General features: G+C 40.6%; 1 protein-coding gene and 1 long non-coding RNA gene across 4 annotated transcripts in view; one reads left to right on the top strand and one right to left on the bottom strand.

Moving 5' to 3' along the window:
* Positions 1–12,751: 12,751 nt before the first annotated feature.
* On the bottom strand, positions 12,752–27,226 carry LOC134359092 (uncharacterized). Its single transcript, XR_010021035.1, has 3 exons — positions 26,813–27,226; positions 15,735–15,870; positions 12,752–13,035 (listed from the first exon to the last, which is right to left on the bottom strand). It is a non-coding gene; the product is annotated as an uncharacterized LOC134359092 (long non-coding RNA).
* A 90-nt stretch (positions 27,227–27,316) lies between these two features.
* Positions 27,317–27,847, top strand: part of phip (pleckstrin homology domain interacting protein) — a 198,864-nt gene continuing 198,333 nt past the window's right edge. For all 3 annotated transcript variants that reach the window (XM_063040327.1, XM_063040329.1, XM_063040326.1), the window contains exons 1-2: positions 27,317–27,666; positions 27,769–27,827. In XM_063040327.1, the coding sequence (XP_062896397.1) occupies positions 27,627–27,666; positions 27,769–27,827 (99 nt within the window). In that variant the 5' untranslated portion in view covers positions 27,317–27,626. The remainder of the gene's footprint in view (positions 27,667–27,768; positions 27,828–27,847) is intronic.

Below are 27,847 nucleotides of genomic sequence, written 5' to 3'. Positions count from 1 at the left end.
TTCCATTTCCAACATATCTCTGCGATGAATGTAACAAAAACTAAATTGCGGATTAGACTGGACATAAGGAGCCCCGTTCGAGTATCACTGTCTCACATCACCCCTCAATAGGACCGTCTTGTTGTGGGAAAACAAGACCAGGGCTCCCACTGATTCAGCGATATTGGTGCGTTGCAATGATTTTATATGTTCATATGGGGAAAATATGCGCTGTGTTTAATATCCAAACGTTACTTAAAATGTTGTGATGCTATTGACTTATATAACCATATAACAATTACAGAACGGAAACAGGCCATCTCTGCCCTTCTAGTCCGTGCTGAATGCTACTCTCACCTCGTCCCACTGACCTGCACTCAGCCCATAACCCTCCATTCCTTTCCTGTCCATATACCTATCCAATTTTTCTTTAAATGATAATATCGAACCTGCTTCTGACACTTCTACTGCAAGTTCGTTCAACACTTACTTCAAGCTCCCCTGTCCTCCCCGATAATTGACTTATCGCTATATTCATGCAAGGAAAATATGTCATGTGTGTTTAATATTATATTCGTAGATAAAGCCTTTTAGAAATGAAATTGAGTGTATTAGCCACTTATCATCGATATTCCGGTTGTGATTAACACCCCCCCCCAACCCCCCGAACAGAATCGCCAAGAACGATTTGTAGAAAAATAATCGGCAGGTGCACGCATGTGCAAATCACGCATGCGCACTGGTGCCTGCACAAGTCTTCATGGTCATTGTAGTCTCTCTTTGGGTAAACGCAATGTATTTGACTGCTACTCTTGTCCGTTGGCAACCATCCCCCCCCTCCCACCCAGTCAGCCGGTCTGCAAGAATATTGTCAACATGAAACCGGTCCGCAGTGCAAAAAAGGTTAAGGACCCCTGTTTTAAGGAATATAAAGGTGGATAAGTCTCCGGGTCCTGACAGGATATTCCTTAGGACCTTGATGGAAGTTAATGTGGAAATAGCAGGGGCTCTGACAGAAATATTTCAAATGTCATGAGAAACGGGGATGGTGCCGGAGGATTGGCGTATTGCTCATGTTGTTCCGTTGTTTAAAAAGGGTTCTAAGACTAAACCTAGCAATTATCGGCCTGTGAGTTTGATGTCAGTGGTGGGTAAATTGATGGAAAGTATTCTTAGAGATGGTATATATAATTATCTGGATAGACAGGGTCTGATTAGGAGCAGTCAAGATGGATTTGTGTGTGGAAGGTCATTTTGGCAAATCTTATTGAATTTTTTGAAGAAGTTACTAGGAAAGTTGATGAGGGTAAAGCAGTGGATATTGTCTATATGGACTTCAGTAAGGCCTTTGACAAGGTCCCACATGGAAGGTTGGTTAGGAAGGTTCAATTGTTAGGTATTAATACTGAAGTAGTAAAATGGATTCAGCAGTGGCTGGATGGCAGATGCCAGAGAGTAGTGGTGGATAACTGTTTGTCAGATTGGAGGCCGGTGACTACTGGTGTGCCTCAGGGATCTGTACTGGGTCCAATGTTATTTGTCATATACCTTAATGATCTGGATGATGGGGTGGTAAATTGGATTAGTATGTATGCAGATGATACTAAGATAGGTGGAATTGTGGATAATAAAGTAGGTTTTCAAAACTTGCAGAGAGATTTAGGCCAGTTAGAAGAGTGGGCTGAAAGATGGCAGATGGAGTTTAATGCTGATAAATGTGAGGTGCTACATTTTGGTAGGACTAATCAAAATAGTGCATACATGGTAAATGGCAGGGCATTGGAGAATGCAGTAAAACAGAGAGATCTAGGAATAATAGAAACATAGAAAATAGGCGCAGGAGTAGGCCATTCGGCCCTTCAAGCCTGCACCGCCATTTATTATGATCATGGCTGATCATCCAACTCAGAACCCCGCCCCAGCCTTCCCTCCATACCCCCTGACCCCCGTAGCCACAAGGGCCATATCTAACTCCCTCTTAAGTATAGCCAATGAACTGGCCCCAACTGTTTCCTGTGGCAGAGAATTCCACAGATTCACCACTTTCTTTCACGAAGTTGGGTGGCAGTGTTAGCAGTGAGGAGGATGCTAAGAGGATGCAGGGTGACTTGGATAGGTTGGGTGAGTGGGCAAACTCATGGCAGATGCAATTTAATGTGGATAAATGTGAAGTTATCCACTTTGGTGGCAAAAATAGGAAAACAGATTATTATCTGAATGGTGGCCGATTAGGAAAAGGGGAGGTGCAACGAGACCTGGGTGTCATTATACACCAGTCATTGAAAGTGGGCATGCAGGTACAGCAGGCGGTGAAAAAGGCGAATGGTATGCTGGCATTTATAGCGAGAGGATTCGAGTACAGGAGCAGGGAGGTACTACTGCAGTTGTACAAGGCCTTGGTGAGACCACACCTGGAGTATTGTGTGCAGTTTTGGTCCCCTAATCTGAGGAAAGACATCTTTGCCATAGAGGGAGTACAAAGAAGGTTCAGCAGATTGATTCCTGGGATGGCAGGACTTTCATATGAAGAAAGACTGGATGAACTGGGCTTGTACTTGTTGGAATTTAGAAGATTGAGGGGGGATCTGATTGAAACGTATAAGATCCTAAAGGGATTGGACAGGCTAGATGCAGGAAGATTGTTCCCGATGTTGGAGAAGTCCAGAACGAGGGGTCACAGTTTGAGGATAGAGGGGAAGCCTTTTAGGACCGAGATTAGGAGAAACTTCTTCACACAGAGAGTGGTGAATCTGTGGAATTCTCTGCCACAGCAAACTGTTGAGGCCAGTTCATTGGCTATGTTTAAGAGGGAGTTAGATATGGCCCTTGTGGCTACAGGGGTCAGGGGGTATGGAGGGAAGGCTGGGGCGGGGTTCTGAGTTGGATGATCATAATAAATGGCGGTGCAGGCTCGAAGGGCCGAATGGCCTACTCCTGCACCTATTTTCTATGTTTCTAAACAACTAGGGTCCCAGCACTGAGCCTTGCGGTACCGCCTGCCATTCTGAAAAGGTCCCGTTTATTCCCACTCTTTGTTTCCTGTCTGCTAACCAATTCTCCACCCACACCAATACCTTACCCCCAATACCGTGTGCTTTAAGTTTGCACACTAATCTCCTGTGTGGGACCTTGTCAAAAGCCTTTTGAAGATCCAAATATACCACATCCACTGGTTCTCCCCTATCCACTCTACTAGTTACATCCTCAAAAAATTCTATGAGATTCGTCAGACATGATTTTCCTTTCACAAATCCATGCTGACTTTGTCCGATCGTTTCACCGCTTTCCAAATGTGCTGTTATCACATCCTAGATAACTGACTCCAGCAGTTTCCCCACCACCGACGTTAGGCTAACCGGTCTATAATTCCCCGGTTTCTCTCTCCCTCCTTTTTTAAAAAGTGGAGTTACATTAGCCACCCTCCAATCCTCAGGAACTAGTCCAGAATCTAACGAGTTTTGAAAAATTATCACTAATGCATCCACTATTTCTTGGGCTACTTCCTTAAGCACTCTAGGATGCAGACCATCTGGCCCCGGGGATTTATCTGCCTTCAATCCCTTCAATTTACCTAACACCACTTCCCTACTAACATGTATTTCGCTCAGTTCCTCCATCTCACTGGACCCTCTGTCCCCTACTATTTCTGGAAGATTATTTATGTCCTCCTTAGAGAAGACAGAACCAAAGTAATTATTCAATTAGTCTGCCATGTCCTTGCTCCCCATAATCAATTCACCTGTTTCTGTCTGCAGGGGACCTACATTTGTCTTTACCAGTCTTTTCCTTTTTACATATCTATAAAAGCCTTTACAGTCCGTTTTTATGTTCCCTGCCAGTTTTCTCTCATAATCTTTTTTCCCCTTCCTAATTAAGCCCTTTGTCCTCCTCTGCTGAACTCTGAATTTCTCCCAGTCCTCAGGTGAGCCACTTTCTCTGGCTAATTTGTATGCTTCTTCTTTGGAATTGATACTATCCCTAATTTCTCTTGTCAACCACGGGTGCACTACCTTCCTTGATTTATTCTTTTGCCAAACTGGGATGAACAATTGTTGTAGTTCATCCATGCAACCCTTAAATGCTTGCCATTGCATATCCACCGTCAATCCTTTAAGTGTCATTTGCCAGTCTATCTTAGCTAATTCACGTCTCATACCTTCAAAGTTACCCCTCTTTAAGTTCAGAACCTTTGTTTCTGAATTAACTATGTCACTCTCCATCTTAATGAAGAATTCCACCATATTATGATCGCTCTTACCCAAGGGGCCTCTCACTACAAGATCACTAATTAACCCTTCCTCATTGCTCAAAACCCAGTCCAGAATAGCCTGCTCTCTAGTTGGTTCCTCGACATGTTGGTTCAAAAAACCATCCCGCATACATTCCAAGAAATCCTCTTCCTCAGCACCTTTACCAATTTGGTTCACCCAATCTACATGTAGATTGAAGTCACCCATTATAACTGCTGTTCCTTTATTGCACACATTTCTAATTTCCTGTTTAATACCATCTCCGACCTCACTACTACTGTTAGATGGCCTGTACACAACTCCCACCAGCGTCTTCTGCCCCTTGGTGTTACGCAGCTCTACCCATATCGATTCCACATCTTCCCGGCTTATGTCCTTCCTTTCTATTGCGTAGTTCCCTGAAAGTGGAATCTCATGTGGATAGGGTGGTGAAGAAACCTTTTGTTATGCTGGCCTTTATAAATCAGAGCATTGAGTATAGGAGTTGGGATATAATGTTGAAATTGTACAAGGCATTATTGAGGCCAAATTTGGAGTACTGTGTACAGTTTTGGTCACTGAATATTAGGAAAAATGTCAAAAAAATAGAGAGAGTACAGAGAAGATTTACTAGAATGTTACCTGGGTTTCATCACCTAAGTTACAGAGAAAGGTTGAACAAGTTGGGTCTTTATTCTTTGGAATGTAGAAGGTTGAGGGGGGACTTGATAGAGGTACTTAGAATTATGAGGAGGATAGATAGAGTTAATGTGGATAGGCTTTTTCCGTTGAGAGTAGGGGAGATTCAAACAAGAGGACATGAGTTGAGAGTTAAAGGGCAAAAGTTTAGGGGTAACATGAGGGGGAACTTCTTTACTCAGAGAGTAGTAGCTGTGTGGAAAGAGCTTCCAGCAGAAGTGGTTGAGGCAGGTTCGATGTTGTCATTTAAAGTTAAATTGGACAGCTATATGGACAGGAAAGGAATGGAGGGTTATGGGCTGAGTGCAGGTCAGTGGGACTAGGTGAGCGTAGACTAGACGTGGACGTAGGCACGGACTAGAAGGGCTGAGAGGATCTGTTTCTGTGCTGTAATTGTTATATGGTTATATCGTCATAAGTGCAGGAAAAAGTAGCAGTAAGTTACTGATGTAACAGAGAGTGTGATGGGAACGTGTGCAAAAGTACGTCTGCAACAAAGGTTGTTCCACGTAGCTAACAAAAACACAACTATAGAAGGGCCTAAAGAAGTGTTTGCAGCTACATCTTCAACTTGTAGTAAGTGGGAGGAATCAAAAGAGGTATCCAGGTTGGTCAAAGTACATTTATTAACAAAGAATAATACAACCTTGAAATTTGTTTAAATATATAATCCAGTTGGGTGGGCACCAAATCTTCTCTGCCTGGGTCCCAATTTCTCCTTTTGGCACCCAGAGTGATCCAATCTCACTCCCCAGTCAGCTGCATGGAAACATTGGAAACCCATCTGCAGCAATTTTGCAACACACCATCTTGGCTCAACCCCCTGATCTCACCTCGCCATTGCTTGCCCTTTCACTGTTTACAGTAATAATTTAACACTATTTACCTCAGGAAAGGTATTTTTAGTGATGTTTTTAGTCAGATTTCTTAGCTTTTTGACTAACAGAAAGCTGTCAAACATGTTGAGTAGCGCTTCATCTTCATCTTTCCGATCACTCTGCAGCTGATTACCCACATACCTATCTAACTGGTGTTTTCCCCCTTTGGGTCATCTTTCCTATCTCCTCTCCTACCCGGCTCCATCTAGCCATCAGCCCCACTCCCCCTCAGTACACCACCACAAATGGCTTCATGTATCAGCTATCAGCCTGTCTCACAATTCCTTTGGATTTTTATGTATTAGTTATTTTCTCACTACACTCCTAGTTTTAGTGCAGACTCTAGCCACAAAATATCACTCACCTCTTTGCCTGTACAGTTGCTCTTTGACACACTGAGTTCCACCGCAAGTTTATATTTAGGGGGAGGAGGAGGAAGAGCAGTCAGATGTCTTGGTACATATTGGTATCAATGACATAGGAAGGAAAAGCAAAGAGGTCCTGAAAAGAGAATTTAGAGAGCTAGACAGAATGCTGAGAAGTAGAACCTCCAAGCTAGTAATTTCTGGATCGCTGCCTGTAGCACACTCAGGTTGATTTGGCAGATTAATGCGTGGTTGAGAAGCTGGTACAGGGGGCAGGGCTTCAGGTTCTTGGATCATTGGGATCTCTTCTGGGGGAGGTATGACCTGTACAAAAGTGATGGATTACACCTGAACCTGAGGGGGATCAATATTCTTGCAGGCAGGTTTGTTAGAGCTGTTGGGAGGGTTTAAACTAATTTGGCAGGGGTGTAGAAACCGGAGTGAAGGGACTCAGGATAGGGCAAATGGTAAAAAAAGCAAAGATAACATGCAGTCAGACTGTCAGGAAGGGCAGGCAATGATAGGACAAAATTGCAGCCAGCAGGGTGAATATGAGTACATTAGGGATGCAGAATCAAAAAGGGTAGCAAATACAGTATTCAAGAGGGTTATATCTCAATGTACAGAGTATAAGAAATAAGGTGGATGATCTTGTTGCTCTATTACAGATGTCAGGTATGATGTTGTGGCCATCACTGAATCATGGCTGAAGGATGGTTGTAGTTGGGAGCTGAACATCCAAGGTTATGCATTGTGTTGGAGGGAGAAGAAGATTGGCAGAGGGGGTGGCATGGCTCTGCTGGTAAAGAATGGCATGAAATCAGTAGAAGGAGGTGACGTAGGATCAGAAGGTGTTGAATCCTTGTGGGTCGAATTAATAAACTGCAAGGGTAAAAGGATTCTGATGACAGTTATATACAGGCCTCCCAACAGTAGCTGGGATGTGGACCACAGATTACAATGGGAAATAGAAAACGCATGTCAAAAGGGCAATGTTATGATAGTTATGGGAGATTTCGACACGCAGGTCAATTGGGAAAATTAAGTTGGTAATGGATCTCAAGGGAGAGAGTTTGTTGAATGCTTATGTGATGACTTTTTAGAGCAGTTTGTTGTTGGACCTACTAGGAGATCAGCTATACTGGATTGGGTGTTATGTCTTGAACCAGAGGTAATTAGGGAGTTTAAGGTAAAAGAACCCTTGCGAGACAGTGATCACAATATGATTGAGTTTAACTTGAAATTTGATAGCAAGAAAATAAAATCTGATGTAGCAGTATTTCATAGAAACATAGAAACATAGAAAATAGGTGCAGGAGTAGGCCATTCGGCCCTTCGAGCCTGCACCGCCATTTATTATGATCATGGCTGATCATCCAACTCAGAACCCTGCCCCAGCCTTCCCTCCATACCCCCTGACCCCCGTAGCCACAAGGGCCATATCTAACTCCCTCTTAAATATAGCCAATGAACTGGCCTCAACTGTTTCTTGTGGCAGAGAATTCCACAGATTCACCACTCTCTGTGTGAAGAAGTTTTTCCTAATCTCGGTCCTAAAAGGCTTCCCCTCTATCCTCAAACTGTGGCCCCTCGTTCTGGACTTCCCCAACATCGGGAACAATCTTCCTGCATCTAGCCTGTCCAATCCCTTTAGGATCTTATACGTTTCAATCAGATCCCCCCTCAATCTTCTAAATTCCAACGAGTACAAGGCCAGTTCATCCAGTCTTTCTTCATATGAAAGTCCTGCCATCCCAGGAATCAATCTGGTGAACCTTCTTTGTACTCCCTCTAAGGCAAGGATGTCTTTCCTCAGATTAGGGGACCAAAACTGCACACAATACTCCAGGTGTGGTCTCACCAAGGTCTTGTACAACTGCAGTAGTACCTCCCTGCTCCTGTACTCGAATCCTCTCGCTATAAATGCCAGCATACCATTCGCCTTTTTCACCGCCTGCTGTACCTGCATGCCCACTTTCAATGACTGGTGTATAATGACACCCAGGTCTCGTTGCATCTCCCCTTTTCCTAATTGGCCACCATTCAGATAATAATCTGTTTTCCTATTTTTGCCACCAAAGTGGATAACTTCACATTTATCCACATTAAATTGCATCTGCCATGAATTTGCCCACTCACCCAACCTATCCAAGTCACCCTGCATCCTCTTAGCATCCTCCTCACAGCTAACACTTCCACCTAGCTTCGTGTCATCCGCAAATTTGGAGATGCTGCATTTAATTCCCTCATCCAAGTCATTAATATATATCGTAAACAACTGGGGTCCCAGCACTGAGCCTTGCGGTACCGCCTGCCATTCTGAAAAGGTCCCGTTTATTCCCACTCTTTGTTTCCTGTCTGCTAACCAATTCTCCACCCACACCAATACCTTACCCCCAATACCGTGTGCTTTAAGTTTGCACACTAATCTCCTGTGTGGGACCTTGTCAAAAGCCTTTTGAAAATCCAGATATACCACATCCACTGGTTCTCCCCTATCCACTCTACTAGTTACATCCTCAAAAAATTCTATGAGATTCGTCAGACATGATTTTCCTTTCACAAATCCATGCTGACTTTGTCCGATCATTTCACCGCTTCCCAAATGTGCTGTTATCACATCCTTGATAACTGACTCCAGCAGTTTCCCCACCACCGACGTTAGGCTAACTGGTCTATAATTCCCCGGTTTCTCTCTCCCTCCTTTTTTAAAAAGTGGAGTTACATTAGCCACCCTCCAATCCTCAGGAACTAGTCCAGAATCTAACGAGTTTTGAAAAATTATCACTAATGCATCCACTATTTCTTGGGCTACTTCCTTAAGCACTCTAGGATTCAGACCATCTGGCCCTGGGGATTTATCTGCCTTCAATTTACCTAACACCACTTCCCTACTAACATGTATTTCGCTCAGTTCCTCCATCTCACTGGACCCTCTGTCCCCTACTATTTCTGGAAGATTATTTATGTCCTCCTTAGTGAAGACAGAACCAAAGTAATTATTCAATTGGTCTGCCATGTCCTTGCTCCCCATAATCAATTCACCTGTTTCTGTCTGCAGGGGACCTACATTTGTCTTTACCAGTCTTTTCCTTTTTACATATCTATAAAAGCTTTTACAGTCCGTTTTTATGTTCCCTGCCAGTTTTCTCTCATAATCTTTTTTCCCCTTCCTAATTCGGCCCTTTGACCTCCTCTGCTGAACTCTGAATTTCTCCCAGTCCTCAGGTGAGCCACTTTCTCTGGCTAATTTCAGTGGAGTAAAGGAAATTACAGTGGTATGAGAGGAGTTGGCCAAAGTAAATTGGAAGGAGATGCTCTCAGGGATGACTGCAGAGCAGCAATGGCATGAGTTCCTGGGAAAAATGAGGAAGGTGCAGGATAGATGTATTCCAAAAACAAAGAAATACTCAAATGGCAAAATAGTACAACCATGGCTGACAAGGGATGTCAAAGCTAATGTAAAAACAGAGGACATACAACAAAGCAAAAATTAGCTGGAAGATAGAAGCTTTTAAAAACCTATGGAGAGCAGCTAAAAGAATCATTAGGATGGAGAAGATGAAATATGAAAGCAAGCTAGCAAACAATATCAAAGTGGATAGTAAAAGCTTCTTCAAGTAGGTAAAAAAATAGAGAGATGAGAGTGGATATAGGACCACTTGAAGATGAGGCTGGAAAAATAATAACAGGGGAAGAGGAGGTGACAGATGACTAAATGAGTATTTTGCATCAGTCTTCACTGTGGAAGTCACTAGCAGTGTGCCAGATATTGTAACGTGTGAAGGAAGAGAAGTGAGTGCAGTTACTATTACAAGGGAGAAGATGCTTAAAAGCTGAAAGACCTAAGGGTACATAAGTCACCCAGACCAGATGAACTGCACCCTAGGGTTCTGAAAGAGGTAGCGGTAGAGATTGTGGAAGCATTAGTAATGATCTTTCAAAAATCATGATGCCAGAGGACTGGAAAATTGCAAATGTCATCCACTCTTTAAGAAAGGCGGAAGGCAGCAGAAAGGACCAGTTAGCCTGAACTCAGTGGGCGGGAAGATGTTGGAGTCAATTGTTAAGGATGAGGTTATGGAGTACTTGGTGATACAGGACAAGATTGCACAAAGTCAGCATGGGAAAATCTTGCCTGCCAAACCTGTTGGAATTCTTTGAGGAGATTACAAGGAGGATAAAGAGAATGCAATGGATGTTGTATATTTGTACTTTCAGAAGCCTTTGACAGGGTGCCACACATGAGGCTACTTACCAAGTTAAGAGCCCATGGTATTACAGGAAATTTACTGGCATAGTTAGAGCATTGGGTGATTAGTAGGAGGCAGCGAGTGGGAATAAAACAATCCTTTTCTGATTGGCTGCCAGTGACTAGTGGTGTTCCGCAGGTTTTGGTGTTGGGACTACTTCTTTTTACGCTGTATATCAATGATTTAGATGATGGAATAGATGGCTTTGTTGTGAAGTTTGTAGATGATACAAAGATTGGTGGATGGACAGGTAGTGTTGAGGAAAGAGAAAGGCTGCAGAAGGACTTAGATGAAGAGAATGGACAAGGAAATGGCAAATGAAATACAATATTGGAAAATGCATGGTCATGTACTTTGGTAACAAAAATAAATGTGATTATTTTCTAAACAGGGAGAAGATCCAAAAATATGAGATGGAAAGGAGCTTGGGAGTCCCTGTGCAGAACACCCTAAAGATTAACTTGCAGGTTGAGTCAGTGGTGAGGAAGGCAAATAAATGTTAGCAACCATTTTAAAAAGGTCTAGAATACAAGAGCAGGGATGCGATGCTGAGGCTTTGTAAGGTACTGGTGAGGTCTCACCTTGAGTATTGTGAAAGTTTTGGGCTCCTCATCTAAGAAAAGATGTGCTGGCATTGGAGAGGGTCCAGAGGGGGTTCACAAAGATGATTCCGGGAATAAAAGGGTTATCATACGAGGAAGGCTTGATGGCTCTTGGTCTGTACTCACTGGAATTTAGAAGGATGAGGAGGGATCTCATTGAAAAATTTCAAATGTTGAAAGGATGTTTCCCATGGAGGGGAAATCTAGGATAAGCTGGATGATCAGCCATGATCATACTGAATGGCGGTTCAGGCTTGAAGGGCCAAATGGCCTACTCCTGCACCTATTTTCTATGTTTCTATGTTTCTACAAGAGGGCACAGCCTCAGGATAGAGGCGTCCATTTAAAACAAAGATACGGAGATATTTCTTTCACCAGAAGGTGGTGAATTTCTGGAATTTATTACTACAGGCAGTTGTGGGGCCAGGTCTTTGGGTGTATTTAAGGCAGAGATTGATAGGTTCTTGATTGGACATGGCAGCAAAGGCTACGGGGAGAAGGCTGGGAAGTGGGGCTGAGGAGGGAAAAAAAGGATCAGCCATGATTGAATGGTAGGGCAGACTCGATGGGCCAAATGGCCTAATTCTGCTCTTATGTATTAGGGTCTTTTTGTCTTTACTCCAGATTTCTGGATCTGCAGTCAATTGTGTCAACATTGGATTTGATGTTGGGTCAGTGGCAGGAAGCAAAGAATAATGTGGACATTTTTGCATCTGAAAGGCTGCTACCAGTGGATTCTGACAGGGCTCCACACTGGGTGCCTTGCTTTCTGTTTCAAATACTGTATGTATTCAGTTTAGGCTGAGGGCATGATAAAAAGGTATGCAGATGATACAAAAGGTGGCCATTTGGCTAACACTGAGGAGCAACGCCTTTAACTGAAAGAATACACAGAAGGTGTTGTCAGTTGGACAGAAAAATGGCAAAAAGAATTCAAGACAGGTAACAGTGAATCAATACGTTTGTGAGTTTAAAAAGTAAAACAAACACACATTAAATGGGAATATTATTTTGCATTGAGGAGCTGCAAGATCATAGAATGCAAGTTCATAGACCCTTAACTGAGACACTTTAATAGCTAAAGCATAGATAATGAGAACAGGGGAATTATGCTATAAATGTACATGTTAGTGAGGTCATTGATTGAGCAATGCATAGTCTTCAACATCAGATTCTTGGAAAGATGCAATTTCCTTGCAGAGTGCAATAGAAATTTACCAGCATGCTTGTCCAGACTGTAAAATTCTTGCTCAGTGAATAAGGGGATAGGCCCAGATTGTATTCTTTGGAACAGAGAAGATTTAATTAACTTAAGAAAAAAATTACAAGAGACCTAGATAAAGTAAATAGGAGCTAATTCAAAAATCAGGGACATGGATTTTAAACAAATGGTGTAAGAATCGTAGAGCAGTTGAGGAAAGATAGTTTTTAATTTGAAGGGTGGTAGGGTTTTGTAATATATTGCATGAAAATGAGGCAATGGCAGAAACCCTAAAATTGTATATGCCATGATCTATAAGGCTACAGAACTCATGCTGGAAGGTGAGGTTGGGGCAAATATTTCTTTGCTGACTTGATAGAACAGTACAGCACAGGAACAGGCCCTTCATCCTTCAACATCTATGCCAAGCATGATGCTAATTTAAACTAATTCCTTCTGCCTGTTCATGATCCATTTCCATTTCTTTCCTGCATGATGGATCAAAAGACACCTTTATGTTTGTTTTCATTGATGTGTAGTGAAATTTATTGTTTTGTGAAAACAGTACAGAGCAATACATAAAAATTACTACAAATTACAAAGTAAATAAAGTGCAAAAGACAAATGACGTTCATGGACCATTCAGAAATTTGACAGTGTACGGGCAGAAACTATTCTTAAAATGTTGTGTGTGGGTCTTCAGGCTCTTGCACCTTCTCGCTGATGAAGAGGACATGCCCCAGATGGAGAGGGACTGTGATGATTGATGCTTCCTTCTTGGGGCACCATGTCTTGAAGATGTCCTCAGTGCTGGGAAGGGTTGCAGTGTCTATGATGGAACACATTTTCTATGATTCTATTCAAAACATTCTTGATATTAGAACTTTGCTATTTACAAATGTTACCAAGAAGTACTATTTTTGCATGAAGAATTGGATATCTCAATTTTTTTTTACTGAAAAAAGAAACTAAGACAATGTAAGTTTCCAAAACTGACCCCCTTTTTGTTGAACAATAGAATTGACAAGAAGGACTGGGCCAAAGAGAGTGTTTATATGCCACATGACCATGACAAATATAGGGATAGTTTACAGCGCTGATCATCTGTAACCTAACAGAATATTGGAAAATGTTTAAAGTGCTGGACTCCCCTATTGCCTGAAGCCAGCTGAAAATGTTGAATTTTGATGCAACTTATATAGTATAGAAGCTATCTACAGGTTGTGATTTGATTTAAACAAATACATTTCTTTACCTGGACTTTTACACTATGGAGAAACCAAATGATTGTCCAGCTAATGGCAAAGCCTAATCATGAAAGAGGGAGGACTAGTGGTGAGGGGCTTATCAGTTGAACATATTAGTTCTCCATGTCCTGTGTAGTACAGAGGTCCACAAAAAGGTAAATTTAAAACATTTTGGATCAGAGTGGTTATCTATACATGGAGCTGAATGAGATCTTAAATTAATTTTTTCCTCATTTGTATGTAGTCTGGAGATGGACACAGAGTTTATAGAAGTGATACAAAGCTGCAGGGAGATCATGGGCCATATACAGATTATAGAGGAAGAGGTGTTTGCTGTTTTGAGAAAAGTTATGGCGGATAAACCCCCAGGGCCTGACAAGGTGTTCCCTCAGACCCTGAGGAAAACCAGTGCAGAAATTGCAAGAGCCCTAGCAAAGACATTTAAAATGTCCTAGACCACAGGTGACATTCTGGAGGATTGGATGATAACTAATGTTGTTCCCACTGTTCAAGAAAGTCTCTGAAAATAAACCATGACATTATAGGCCTGTGAACCAACATCAGTAGTGGCCAAGTTATTGGAAGGTATTCTAAGGGAACTGATATACAAGTATTTGGATAGACAAAGATTGACTGGAGATAGTCAACATGGCTTTGTGCATCCTAGGTCATGACTAACCAATTTGATTGAGCTTATTGAGAAAATTACCAAGAAAGTTCATGAAAATAAGGCAATGGATGTTGTTTAAATGGAATTTAGAAAGGCTTTTGACAAGATCTCTCAAGAAGGTTCAGTCTCTTGGCATTCAAAATGAGGTAGTAAACGCAGGAGAAGCTAGAAAGTGGTAGTAGATGGGTCCCTTTCTGACTGAAGGTCTATGACTATTGGTGTGCCACAGGGATCGTTGCTGGTCCAGTGTTGTTTGTCATCTATATCAATAATCTGGATGTTAATGTGGTTAACTGGATCAGCAAATTTGCAGATGACACCAAGATTGAGGGTGTAGGGGACAGTGATGAAGACTATCAGAGCTTGCAGTGGGATCTGAACCTGCTGGAAAACTGGGCTGAACTTAATGAAGATAATTGAGAGGTGTTGCACTTTGGGAGGACAAACCTGGGTAAGACTTGCACGGTCAGTAGTTGGGCACTGTGGAGAGCGGTAGAACAGAGGGACCTGCGAATCCAGATCCATAATTTCTTGAATGTGGCCTCACAGATAGATAGGATTATAAAGAAAGCTTTTGGCACATTAGCCTTTCCTCCATCAAAGTATTGAGTATAGAAGCTGGGATGTTATATTTAAATTGCACAAGACGTTGGTGAGGCCCAATTTGGAATATTGCCTGCAGTTTTGGTCACCTGCCTGTAGGAAAGATGTCAATAAGATTGAAAGAGTGCAGAGAAAATTTACAAGGATGTTGCCAGGACTTGAGGACGTGAGTTATAGGGAAAGGTTGAATAGGTTAGGACTTCATTTCCAAAAGCATAGAAGAATGAGCGAAGATTTGATAGATGTATACAACATTATGAGGGATATAGGTAGTGTAAATGAAAGCAGGCTTTTGTTTGGTGAGGTTGGGAGATACTAGAACTAGAGGTTATGGGTTAAGGGTGAAAAGTGAAATGTTTAAGGAAACATGAGGAGGAATTTTTTCACTCACAGGGTAGAGCGTAGAACGAGCCGTCAGTGGAAATGGTGGATGTGGGTTTAAATTCAACATTTAAGAAAATTTGGAAAGGCACATGGATGGGAGGAGCATGAAGGGCTTTGGTCTGGGTGCAGATCAATGGGACTAGGCAGATATAGTTCCACATGCAGCAGATGGGCAGTAGCTTTTGTTTCTGTACTGTAACGTTCTATGACTGTATCATCTTGTTGGCTGGAGCATTGGTACATTGAACCTGAATATAGGCCGGTACGAAGTGTCAGTGGTAGATACTGTATGTATCAAACGTGCAAACAAAATCATCATACACGTTCTTTAAACCTGCACAAACTGACATCTGCTTTTCATTTTCAAAGTTTTATTGCAACTTAGTCCATTGCAAACTCTGTGCTTCATGTAAAAGACAGTTGTGCATAAGCTGCATTTAAAAAAGTGCACGGTAACTCGAGAGATGTATGCACTGGATGTATGGCAGCTGATAAAAGCCAAAGTGAGGTTAGGGTTTTTTTTAGTAAATCATTAGACAAACAGATGTTAGGGGATTAAAGACATGCAATGATTACAACATTCACAGTATTTTCTGTAAGGATAGAATCCAAAGAATCAAATACCTTCCAGTTAGCCTTGCCAACACAACTAAAGGGGATCACCTCTGTGTATGGTGAAAAGGGATCTTCTTAAGGCACTTACAGTATAGTCGAGAAGAATCAGCTGGTTAAAAACACTTATTTTGAGAAAAATATGATGCTGTAACAGAATACAAAAACACTTGAAAATAACTTAATTACAGATTCTATTCAAGTTAAGTCATGTCAAGTCACTTTTATTGTCATCTCGACCATAACTGGTACAGTACACAGTAAAAACAAGACAACGTTTTTCAGGACCTTGATGCTACACGAACAATACAAAAACTACACTGAAATACGTAAAAAAACAACGCGAAACTACACTAGACTACAGACCTACCCAGGACTGCATAAAGTGCACAAAACAGTGCAGGCATTACAATAAATAATGAACAAGACAATATGCACAGTAGAGGGCAGTAGGTTGGTGTCAGTCCAGGCTCTGGGTATTGAGGAGTCTGATGACTTGGGGGAAGAAACTGTTACATAATCTGGTCGTGAGAGTAGTTTTCTTCCATTCTCATGAATATCTTGGATTTTTTTTTTCAAATATTTTATGTCAAGGCATTAGAGAAAGTCAGTAATATGGTGTTACCATCTTAGAATCAGACTTAATCACTGTCTTTCATGAAGTGAAATTTGGCATTTTGAGGCAGCAGCACAGAGCAAAGACAATTACTACAAATTACAAAATAAAGATATAGTGCAAAAAAAAGGGAATTATGAGGTAATTTCATTGGTTTATGAACCGCTTAGAAACCTGATAATGTTCCTGAATCATTGAATTGTGCCTTCAGTCTCTGATACCTCCTCCCTAACTGTAGTAACAAGGCATGTCCTGATTGGTGAGGGTCTTTAAGGATGGATATAACTTTCTTGAGGAACCACGTCTTGAAGATTTTCTCAAAGGTGGGGAAGGCTGTGCTCATGGTACAAGCTGAACTGCAACCTTTTGCAGCCTCTCAGGATCCTGTGCGATGGAGCCTCCACACCAGGCCGCAATGCAACCAGTTAGAATGGTCTCCAGAATCAGAATCATGTCAAATGTTGTGAAATTCCTTAGCTTTATGGCAGCAGTACAATGAAATACATGATAAATAAATAGAGAAAAAACTGAATTACATTAAGTATATATGTGTCTATTAAATAGTTAAAATAAGTAGTGCAAAAAATACAAATAAAAAAAGTAGTAAGGTAGTGCTCATGGGTTCAATGTTGATTTAGAAATCGATGGCAGAGGGGAAGACTGACTGTGTGCCTTCAGGCTTTTGTATCTCCATCCTGACAGTAACAATGAGAAGAGGGTATGTCCTGGGTGGTGGGGGTCCTTAATGATGGACACCACCTTCCTAAAGCACTGCTCCTTGAAGATATCCTGGATACTACGAAGGCTAGTACCCATGATGGAGCTGACTAATTTTACAAATTTCCTCAACCTACTATCTTGTCCAGTAGCCTCACTCCCCCCCCCCATATCAGAGGGGGGTGCAGCCAGTCGGAATGTTCTCCATGGTACATTTGTAGAAGTTTTAGTGTTTTAGTTGACGAAGCAAATCTCCTCATGGTCCGAATGAAATACAACTGCTGTATTGCTTTTTTTAAATAGCTGCATCAATATGTTGCATCCAGGTTAGGTCCTCAGAGGTATTGACACCCAGAAACTTGAAATTACTCACTCTCTCCACTTCTTATCCCTCTATGAGGACTGGTTTATGTTCTCTCATCTTACCATTTCTGAAGTCCACACAATCAATTGTTTGGTCTTGCTAACGTTGAGTGCAAGGGTGCTGCTGTGACTAGTTTGTATATCACACTCTTGTTATGACCTTTCATCACCATCTTAAATTCTTCCAACAGTTGCAAATTTACAGATGGCATTTGAGTTGTGCCTAGCCACACAGTATTGGTTGCAGAGGGAGTAGAGCAGTGGGCTAAGCACACACCCCTGTGGTGCACCAGTGTTGATTGTAAGCAAGGTGGTGATGTTATCTCCAATCTGCAGATTGTGGTCTTCCAGTTAGGAAGTTGAGGATCCAGTTGCAAAGGGTGGTACAGAGGCTTAGGCACTGTGGCTTTCTGATCAGAACTGTGCATCCATAGAAATTTGCTAGTCTTTGGTGAGATATAAAATATCCTCAAACTTCTAATGAAGTAGACACTTATGTGCCCTGTTTGTGATTACATCAATGGATTGCTCCATCAAAGTGGCAATTTTGCAAAGATGTATTTCCCAACATGTTTTTCAAAGTAAAGAGGAGGCCACACAGAGCATAGGTATTGATGATCTCTTAGTACTGTAGATGGACAATTTGTACAGTTGAATTCTCCTTCCACAGCTGACAGAGAACTTCTGTGTATTCCCAATTCAAAGACTTGAGACTTTTAAAACCATCCCCAATGTGGTTTCTTCATTTGAGTCATAAATGAAAGAATCTCAGAACTCAGTGGGAATGTTGTTTCTCCAAACAGGTTTTGAGTAAATCCTCTTTTTCCTCTAAAATCTCTCCCCATGTTAGAGCTTGAAATAGATTACCCAGTCTGGAGCTTTGGTATTGGGATTTAAACATGATGGGCTGAGTGGAACTAGGAAGCTGATCTTCACGAGGACATAGTAACTTGCATAACCTTTGCTGACAATTTGGAAATTTGCAGAGACAGCTTTAGGATGCCTCAGTGTACTGGAGTATAGTCCAAATCTATGTTCAAAGCATACAGGAATATAGGTTTTGTTCAGGTCTGAGGTCATGATCTTCAGTAACTTTTCTTTCATTGATCCATTGAAGATAATACTAGTCCATTGAAGATAATAATGAATTTCATCACAGATGACTGCCTTTGCTAGGAAGTTGTTGGTCACTTGAAAGGAGTTTCATGCAGATGTTGAATGCAAGGCCTACAATCTTACAAGCTTTAGAGAATGAATTAATTCTGGCTTGGAGCATGCCCAAATGCAGCTCTTCTGCACATGGGAATGGGATGACCCTGTTTTTTTATTCTAGTTACCACAGGTTGATCAGTTTCCCATTATTTTTGAAGATTAGCTCCACACCATGGAGTATTTCCTTACAGCCATTATTTTAATCCAGGCAATATAACTGGAAATTTCCACTGAAATCTTCAGTTCTGTCACATTATTCCTTGAAGGTGGTGACTAGATCTGCATACAGCACCCAAACTGTGGTCTAGATGTTGCAGTGACAATTCCAGCATAATATACCTGATGAATACCAGATAAGTGTGAGGTGGTTTATTTTGGTAGGTCAAATATGATAGCAGAATATAGTATTAATGATAAGACTGTGGATGATCAGAGGGATCTTGTAGTCCATGTCCATAGGACACTTAAATCTGCCGTGCAGGTTGACTGCATGGTTGAGAAAGCATACGGCACATTGGCCTTCATCAACCGTGGGATTGAGTTCAAGAGCCGAGGTAATGTTACAGCTATGTAGGACCCTGGTCAGACCCTATTTGGAGTACTGTGTTCAGTTCTGGTCACCTCACTGCAAGAAGGATGTGGAAACATTAGACAGGTGCAGAGGAGATTTACAAGGATATTGCCTGGATTGGGGAGCATGCCTTACGAGAATAGGTTGAGTAAACTTGGCCTTTTCTCGTTGGAGCCACAGAGGATGAGAGGTGACCTGATAGAGGTGTATAAGATGATGTGAGGCATTGATTGTGTGAATAGTCAGAGGCTTTTTCCCAGGGCTGAAATGGCTAGCATGAGAGGGCACAGTTTTAAGGTGCTTGGAAGTAGGTACAGAGGGGATGTCAGGGGTAAGTTTTTTTTTTTACGTAGAGAGTGGTGAGTGCGTGAAATGGGCTGCTGGCGACTGTGGTGGAGGCAGATACAATAGGGTCTTAAAAGAGATTCCTGGATAGGGTTCATAGAGCTTAGAAAAATAGAGGGCTATGGGTAGGTAATTTCTAAAGTATTAAAGCATTGTGAGCCAATGGGCCTGTATTTTGCTGTAGTTTTTCTATGACTGTTACTTCCAACTTCTCTTCTTTTCCAGTCCCAATGAAAGGTCTCGGCCCGAAATGTCGACTCTTTACTCATTTTCCATAGATGCTGCCTGGCCATCTGAGTTCCTCCAGCATTTTGTGTGCATTGGTTTGGATCTCCAGCATCTGCAGATTTTTTTGTGTTTGGGAAGTTACTTCATGATTGCAATTTTGCACAATTTATTTTGCAATTTATTTATAGTAATTTCATCTTTGCACCGTATTGCTGCTATAGAACAAATTTCATGATATACAAGGCAGTGATAATAAATCTGTCCTGTTACTTGTACAAATCATTGGAGAACTATTCTAAGAACCCTTCTTTTTTCACAAAACTCAATACTGTTTCATGTACTGTGCATTATCTTGCACTTTTTGAGATTAATTTCCATTTGCCATTTTTTTGCCCAATTACCAAGCCATCTTTTCCTTCTCAAAGGGTTTGCTCATCACTGTTAGCCACAAAGCCAGTTTTTCTATCACTGCAGTTTTTTAAAAAAAATTACCCCTCTGAATTTCAGCCCGATTCAGTTAATATATTGTGAACAGCAAGGTACTGTATTGAGTATAGAACCTCACTCATTGATGCTTTCTAGTCACGAAGAGCTTATTAACCATTACCTTTTACTGCCTCTGACTGAGCTGGTGTCACATCGCTTTTGCTCCTCTCCACTGGATACCGTGGTCTTTTACGTTTTGACAAGCTTGTCATGTGGGCTCCTGTGAAAAGCCCATTTTGACTACATCATATACTCTATCCCCATTAACCCTGCTTGTTGCCTCCCCCCAAAAAATTATTTTTGGCTTGTCAGAGGGGATTTCTCGTAAAAACCCACATTGACTATTCCTGATTAATCTCTTCCTTTCTAAATATAGCTTCATACTGCCCTTTAAGATTGGTTTAAAAGATATAGCTACTGGAGTTAGCAAGGCTAGCAAATATTCACATTATCTTATCCTTCCTTCTTAAACAACAGTCCTCTGCCAATTGTACTGAAAATCTCTGCCGTGTCCTCACTTGCTTGCTTCTTTGAAGAGTTTGGGATGAATTTCATCCAGGGCTAACTATTCTTCACTTTCATGCCGGGCCCCTTCATGCTTTCTCCACTACAAAGCTTATGCCATCCAATATTTCATATCCTGCTGTAATGCAACACTGGCAGCATCTCCTTAAGAGTACAGTTACAAACTATTTATTACGAATATCATTTACATTCTCCCATGATTACTTTTTTGGTCCTTTATAGGTGCTCCTTTTCCCTTAGTTATTCTCTTGCTTTTTATGTACATACAAAATATCTTTGTATTTTCTTCAAATACCAACTATTTTGTTAATATCTTTCCTCAGCTTTCTTAATACTGTATCTATTTTAATTTGATTTCTCCAGAATATATCCTTACTCACATAAGATTTCTTTCTGTGCAGAAATATGTTCACTCTGAACCCTCAAAGCTCTTTCTTCAAAGCCTCCCATTATTCATTGTCAGGTTTTCCTTCAAGGAGTTGTTTCCAAACCGCTTTTACCAGATCACTTTGTCTAGTTAAATTGAACAACATCCCAAATTAAGACACGACTCCTTTCTTTGCCCCTGTTCAAAACTGTGATAAATTTATGTGCATTTTGAACACTAAATTTTAAAAAATGGCTATGCAACCAATAAACAGAAGATTCTGCAGATGCTGTAAATTCAAAGTAACACACACAAAATGCTGGAGGAACTCAGCAGGTCGGAATCGTCTATGGAAAGGAATAAAGAGGCAATACTTTAGGCTGAGACCCTTCATCGGGACATATCATTCATTTTTTTTTGGCTTTAGCCTCTTAAACCAAGTCTAGAAATTATTTCCCTGCAATCCCTCCTTGGCTGCGATACACTAACTAAATGAATCTTCAAGGAGGAATTTAGCAACTTGGTGCCCCCTTTCTTTATCTGAACATTTACCATTTAAATTTTGGGTAACTGAACCATTAACATTGTATTTGCTTATTCACTTCTAAGAAATTTGCCAACAAAGTTTCTCTATTTTCTTCAGACCTAATGGAGATCTGTTGGACATCCCCGACAGCACGACTGCTGCTTGTGGTTTGAAAACTTAAAATATTTATGCAATTTTCCTGGTGCTAAGAGAAATAAGGTACTTATCCATAAATGCCTTTTAAAAGGAAAATGCTGTTACTTCTTGCTAAACTACAGCAGTCTAATTCATACTTTAGGAGGGCAAAAATCAGTTAGGCTCTGGTACATTAAGGCTTGATTGTTCTTGTTTCCAAAGAAACTATCCTACTGCTTTCCCAACAAAGAAATACATTTCATAAGGTTGGCATTATATTGCAACTCAATCACAGACATTACTGTAATAAAAATAGGCTAGTGTATGGAGCATGAAGCTCCTACAACAGATTTTCAGACTGGTAGTGTTTGGGGGCTACTCTGTTCACAAAGTGGCCAGCTTAAGATTTCTACATCTGTGCCTAACTGCTAACTAACCAATCTGTTGACCGGGGGTTCTTGAAGTACAAAAGGCTGGGGGATACTTATTTGGCAAATGTGCATCATGGTTCAGAATGTTGTTTTAAATTAGCACAGAATGCCAATATTAAAGGTTTCCTGAATGCTTTGACTATTAATTTCTTCAGAGCATAGCTGGAGCACTGCTGCTACGCGGGACATTACGCTAATAGTAATATCAAGGTTTGACTGTCTTCTCTAAACACAAACAGTAGATAGTCTGTCAATAAAGTAGCTCACATCAGGAAATGCAACTTGTGAAACTTTTCTCATTGCAAATGCTTGAAGCATTTAATTTTTTTCAAAAAGGCATACCCACAGTTGAGACAGGTCAGCAATTCCCGCTTATCCTTCATTGTCTTCCAGAAGATGGGAGTGTCATCATAGCTAAGTTATTTTGCTTGTCTTTCGTATCACAAAATCAATTTACGTATCACCCTGATGAGCAAATAGCCAAGTCTTGCAGCAATCAGAAATGGTAATTTTCCTATTTGCCTCTTGCCCACTTCCTTGAAGAAACTGCTGCTGGAGACCAAAATCAAAGGAGGAATCAACAACTAAGCAATCATGATTAATGCAGTGTAATGAGTTCAATCAGATCTTATCAGTGATGGTTGTACATCGAAGATCAATGCACCAATGAATGATGTTTATTCAGCATCCGACAATTTTTACATTCCAAGCTTTGAGACTTCAAATTACACCCAGCTGGCTCTGTGGAGCCTGCAATATCATTGACGTAGATACCATTGTTCTGAAACAAGCACTCTTTTCCAAACTCCATCATACCAAGTGGTGAATCAAAAAAGTGATTCTAGAATGTTCTCAAACCTTCATGAAAATGTGTAACATTTACCAAAGACTTGAAAGAATGCCTGGTATATGGGCAGGCAACATGGGAGAGGAATTGGGCTAGCACTAAGAATCTCAAATACCCTTGCCAAGAGTATACAGGAGCCCACTGAGAGCGCCTAACTTATTAACACTTATCCCATCAGGAACCTTCTGTAGAATTTGTGGCAAGTTTGTGGACAGTTTGCATCACAGACAGTACATAGGAATGCAGCTTTCAATGCACAGAATTGCAGATTCTGCCTGTTCCATCCTGGGCTCAACCTTCCCCACCACCAAGAACACATTCAGGAGGCAGTGCACAAAGGCAGCAGCATACATCATTAAAGATCCTCACCATCCTGGACAGACCCTCTTCATTTTACTATCATTGAGGTGGTGGGACATTTTAATGCAAATTTCTCGCTCTCCGATTTCTGAATGGTCCATTAACACCACTTTATTATGTGTCTTTTGCACCATTTATTTGTTACATTTTAGCAATTTTCACATCTTGCACTGTACTGCTGCTGCAAAACTAATCTCACGACATAATTCATTGATAATGAAACTGATTTGGATTCTTCTGACTCAGTTACCTCAGCACCACAGAACTGGAATGAAAACAACTTACCTTTGTCCCTATGGGCTTGCTCAAGACAATGATTTTCCCTGTATTGTATTTATGCTGGATTTTGTTATGGCTACACTGCATAAAGGTCAAAATTCTAAATCAACATGTATCTCTGGGTACATTTGATAGCAAATTAACAATTAACAGTACAGAAACATTTCTCCTTTACTGTTCTGAATGATCTATAACAATGTGGTCACCTTGAAAGGCAAAACAAGATCATAGATATTTAGCACTTGCTACCGTTTCCATAATCTGACATCTTTCTGCTATCAGCTTTTAAGGACTGTTCATAAAACACTATTTCAAATCTGAATTATGCAAAATAAATTTTCACTTGTCAGAAAAAAACATATGCTCACCCTCCCTCCCATAATTTATTCACAAGTTTTACTACTTTCATTATTAAATCTTGATACATAGAAAATCTTTAATATTTTTACATAAGTGCTCAAAGCAAAATAAACCTGAATGATTGAATTAAATGAGATCTAAGTACACATTACTCTGCATTAACTAATCGACCCCTTACCACTTCATATATACTTCAACAACACTCATTAATGGTGACATTAAAAGATGATCTCCAAGCTCCAGTGATCATTACTACATAAACTGTGTTCTCCTTCAAGTGCAGAAGGTCACTGTATGGCAAAAACAACTTTTCAGTACGTAATCCAACAGAAAAGTTTATTTTTAAATTTTCCCTCTCACACGGCTGTTGCTTGCAGCTTTCTCAAATTACTGGGCAGTCTGAATGCTGCCACTGGTTTCTGTACTAGAACTACATCATATAGAGAATATCAGAACCAAAACGGAAGAGACTATTCTATTTGCCACTTCATCAGTATGAGTGCAAAGCCAAGCAAACAGGATTCAGCAGGCTCAAAGGAATGTGCTGCAACACAAGGGTAGAACTGTTCATGTAACATGTCAATGTATTTTGAATCCTCCCATTGGGCTAGGAATAGAAAACTGTAGGCAGAATCTGTGCTTCTGACATCTTACTTAAGGTTGGACCTGGTTACTTCAGCCAAGACAATAATGTAACAATAGCAATCGAATAGCTTCTATGGGTAAGGATGAGTAAACTGTGTAACCACTTACCAATGTCCCCACTTCTAAAAGTATTTTTTTTAGAAACACTGCTGAAAGCCAATCAAATAAACAATTAAGCCTAACTTTAAAATATCTTGCATCACGAACACTTATATAGGGTATCAGAGGCTACAGGTAACTACACTGCAATATTATCTGATGAAAATTTGATCCACATCATGACTGCATGTTACATTGATAATAACTCACCTCATCTTACAATCAGGAGCTCAAACTTCAGCTAATGTTGCAACATTCTTGCCTTGATTTTGGTGGGGGGGGGGAGAGAATGCCACTTTAAGGCTAGCTACTTAGAGCTTTCGTTTTGCAAGTTAGGAGTTGACATGGGCTGTCATCTGAAAGGGCATGGCCCTGATTTTTTTTCCTTCCTCTTATGACTAAAGAAAAGTAACAATGCTGACATGAATGTCATGTTAAAAATAACAAGACCTAGTATAACCCAAATTAAATTATGCTTGCCTAGAAAGACTAAACTAATTTTACAAGCCTCTAATCAGAATTCATAAACAAGCAGAGGAACATTGCTCCCCATTAGTTCTTGAGTTTCAGGAAAGCAATCCTGAGCTTCGCTTTACATAGGGTCATGTTTGAATACAAATTCACAATCTATGCACTACTACAGATATGAACCCATATTAGACATGGCCATGGCAAAATATCCCTGGCACCAATAAAATGAATTTTGGTTTCTGAGAACAGATTAGAAATAATGAAACTTCAGTAAGTTTAACATAACAACATAAATTTAACACAAAACATGCATGAATTGCATAAATTAATGTTTTAATAGCAGAAAAAATCTCAAACATTGTCAGGCATAATAATAAAATATACTGTTACCATTAAATATTATCTTCCCCAAATGTAAACCAAGATTTCAAACAAAAAGATCAATAGATTTTCCCCCCAGATTGACTATTCGTGCATGCCACAATTTAATACAATATTGCACTGTGTTAATTTTTCGTACCAATTTGTCCTTTAACAGAGAACAAACAACAGCATAATGAGGATGTGTGTAATTTACTTTGAGCATGACAGTCTTCTATTGTGGAAAACGATAACTTTTTAATTAGGACCTTGCAACTAACTGATTGCAGTGGACTGAACTTCTGTAATTCAATGCTAATAATGCTCTACATTTTTTACTTCCAGTGGTATTACAAGCTAACCACTCTGCCAAGATTGTTTATTGTAGCAACAATGTGAAAGTACACTACAAAAAAAATGGCGAATATTTTAAGAGGGAAAACATGCAAATATTGACTGGAATATTTAACATTACTGTTTGCAGGGGCAACAGCTATAAAAACGAACGAATACTTAACCATAATAGCATGCAATGTTTATGGTAGTTCAATATATCCATTTAGTTGGTTAATCTGTCCTCTAAAAAAGTTACTGACCCAGCAATGGTCAGAAAGTGCAACACTAAAAAAGGCAGTTTTCTTCAAAATTTATATACCTCACGAAGTTAGGCAAATCGCTGTCATTTATTCAACTACTACACCATAAATATACAGATATTTATAGTTCTATTAATTTTAATGCGATTTTCTTACCCAAATTATACATGCACATGTAAAAGATATGCTTATCACTATACAACAAAGAACCACAGACCAGCCTAACAGTACTTTAATTACAATATTACAACACAAAATTAAAGCTTAAATAAACTAATCATGATTTAATAACTTAGAAGAAATCTATCTTGAAATTCCACACACTTTTATACGGAACAAGACACAGATTCACAACCAGTTTTCCACAAGCCCTCACAAAAAAATTTAAAAACCCAAGTCTTTGCACGTGATTATTTCAAAATCGCCCATAAATATAAAAAGAAAATTAAGGCACAATTAGCAATTTTGATCCACTTGCAACAATGGAAATAACATTTACGCCATCCACCCATAAACCTTGATTTCACTGTATAAACGGTCGCTTCAGTTACCAGCACCAAGCAGTTCTGAAGGCCTGCTCGAACCGAAGGAATATTTGGTGGCGAGATCATGAATTCTTGTAATTTCCAAAAAAAATATTATTTTTCTTCCCCCTCTCCAGAGTCTTCAGGGCAACTTTCGGTTTGCGACGGCCAAAACGAATTCTTAGGCGTATTATTTTTTTAAAAAAAGTTTAACGAATTGCATGTGGTAATTGACTGCTATCAAGGGAGATAGAAAGAAAGGGACGCCTAGTGTGCTGGGGTCTGGAGTGAACCGGGCAGGCGGCTAAATGCGCGCTCTAGCCGGTCTCCGGCGCGCAGGATCCGTATGAGTGTGTGTCCCTCTCTCGCTACATTTCCTTCCCCTTCGTCGCTACATTGTTGCTGCGCTCATTCCTGATACTCAGCGTAATGTCACCTCACCCAACCACCCCCAACCCAAACCATGCGTCAGATCCATCCGCCGGAACTAGCTCACAAAAAAATCGACAACCACCGCCGCCACAAAAAAACCCTAAACCTTTTATCCTTTCACACCCAACGCACACCGGGGACTGAGTGCCAAATATGATATTTTCAAGTAATGGCGGGGGTGCTGTGGACAGCGGCGTAGGATTTCCTTGCATTTTTGTTAAATATTGAAGGTTGTCTGCTGGGAACTCTGTTTTTGGTGCGGAAGGAACCGCTCTGGTGGAGGCGCTTGCCCCTCTCTCTCTATGTGGGTGAATGGAGGAGACTCTTCCTGGAGAGTAAACACTCACGCACAGACTGGCTGATTACATCGGTTCCCTCACCGTTTAACACTAAAAAATCACCCCCAAACATGCCTGCAGATATTAAACAAATCTATGAATTGGAATCTGGTGAGTAAACACATGAAACAAGAAGGATTATGTGGGTTATTTCTAAATTTACATCCACCATCGGGCATCTGATGACTGAACACTGTCTTATTATTTCAATAGAATTGTACTTCCTAATAGCCAGATTTTTGGCATCCGGACCCTGTCAGGAGGCGACCGAGGTGAGTAAATCTACATTTTG

The sequence above is a fragment of the Mobula hypostoma genome, chromosome 2, assembly GCF_963921235.1.
Source record: "Mobula hypostoma chromosome 2, sMobHyp1.1, whole genome shotgun sequence".
Classification (NCBI taxonomy): domain Eukaryota; kingdom Metazoa; phylum Chordata; class Chondrichthyes; order Myliobatiformes; family Myliobatidae; genus Mobula; species Mobula hypostoma.
This window is presented reverse-complemented; position numbering and strand designations above follow the sequence as displayed.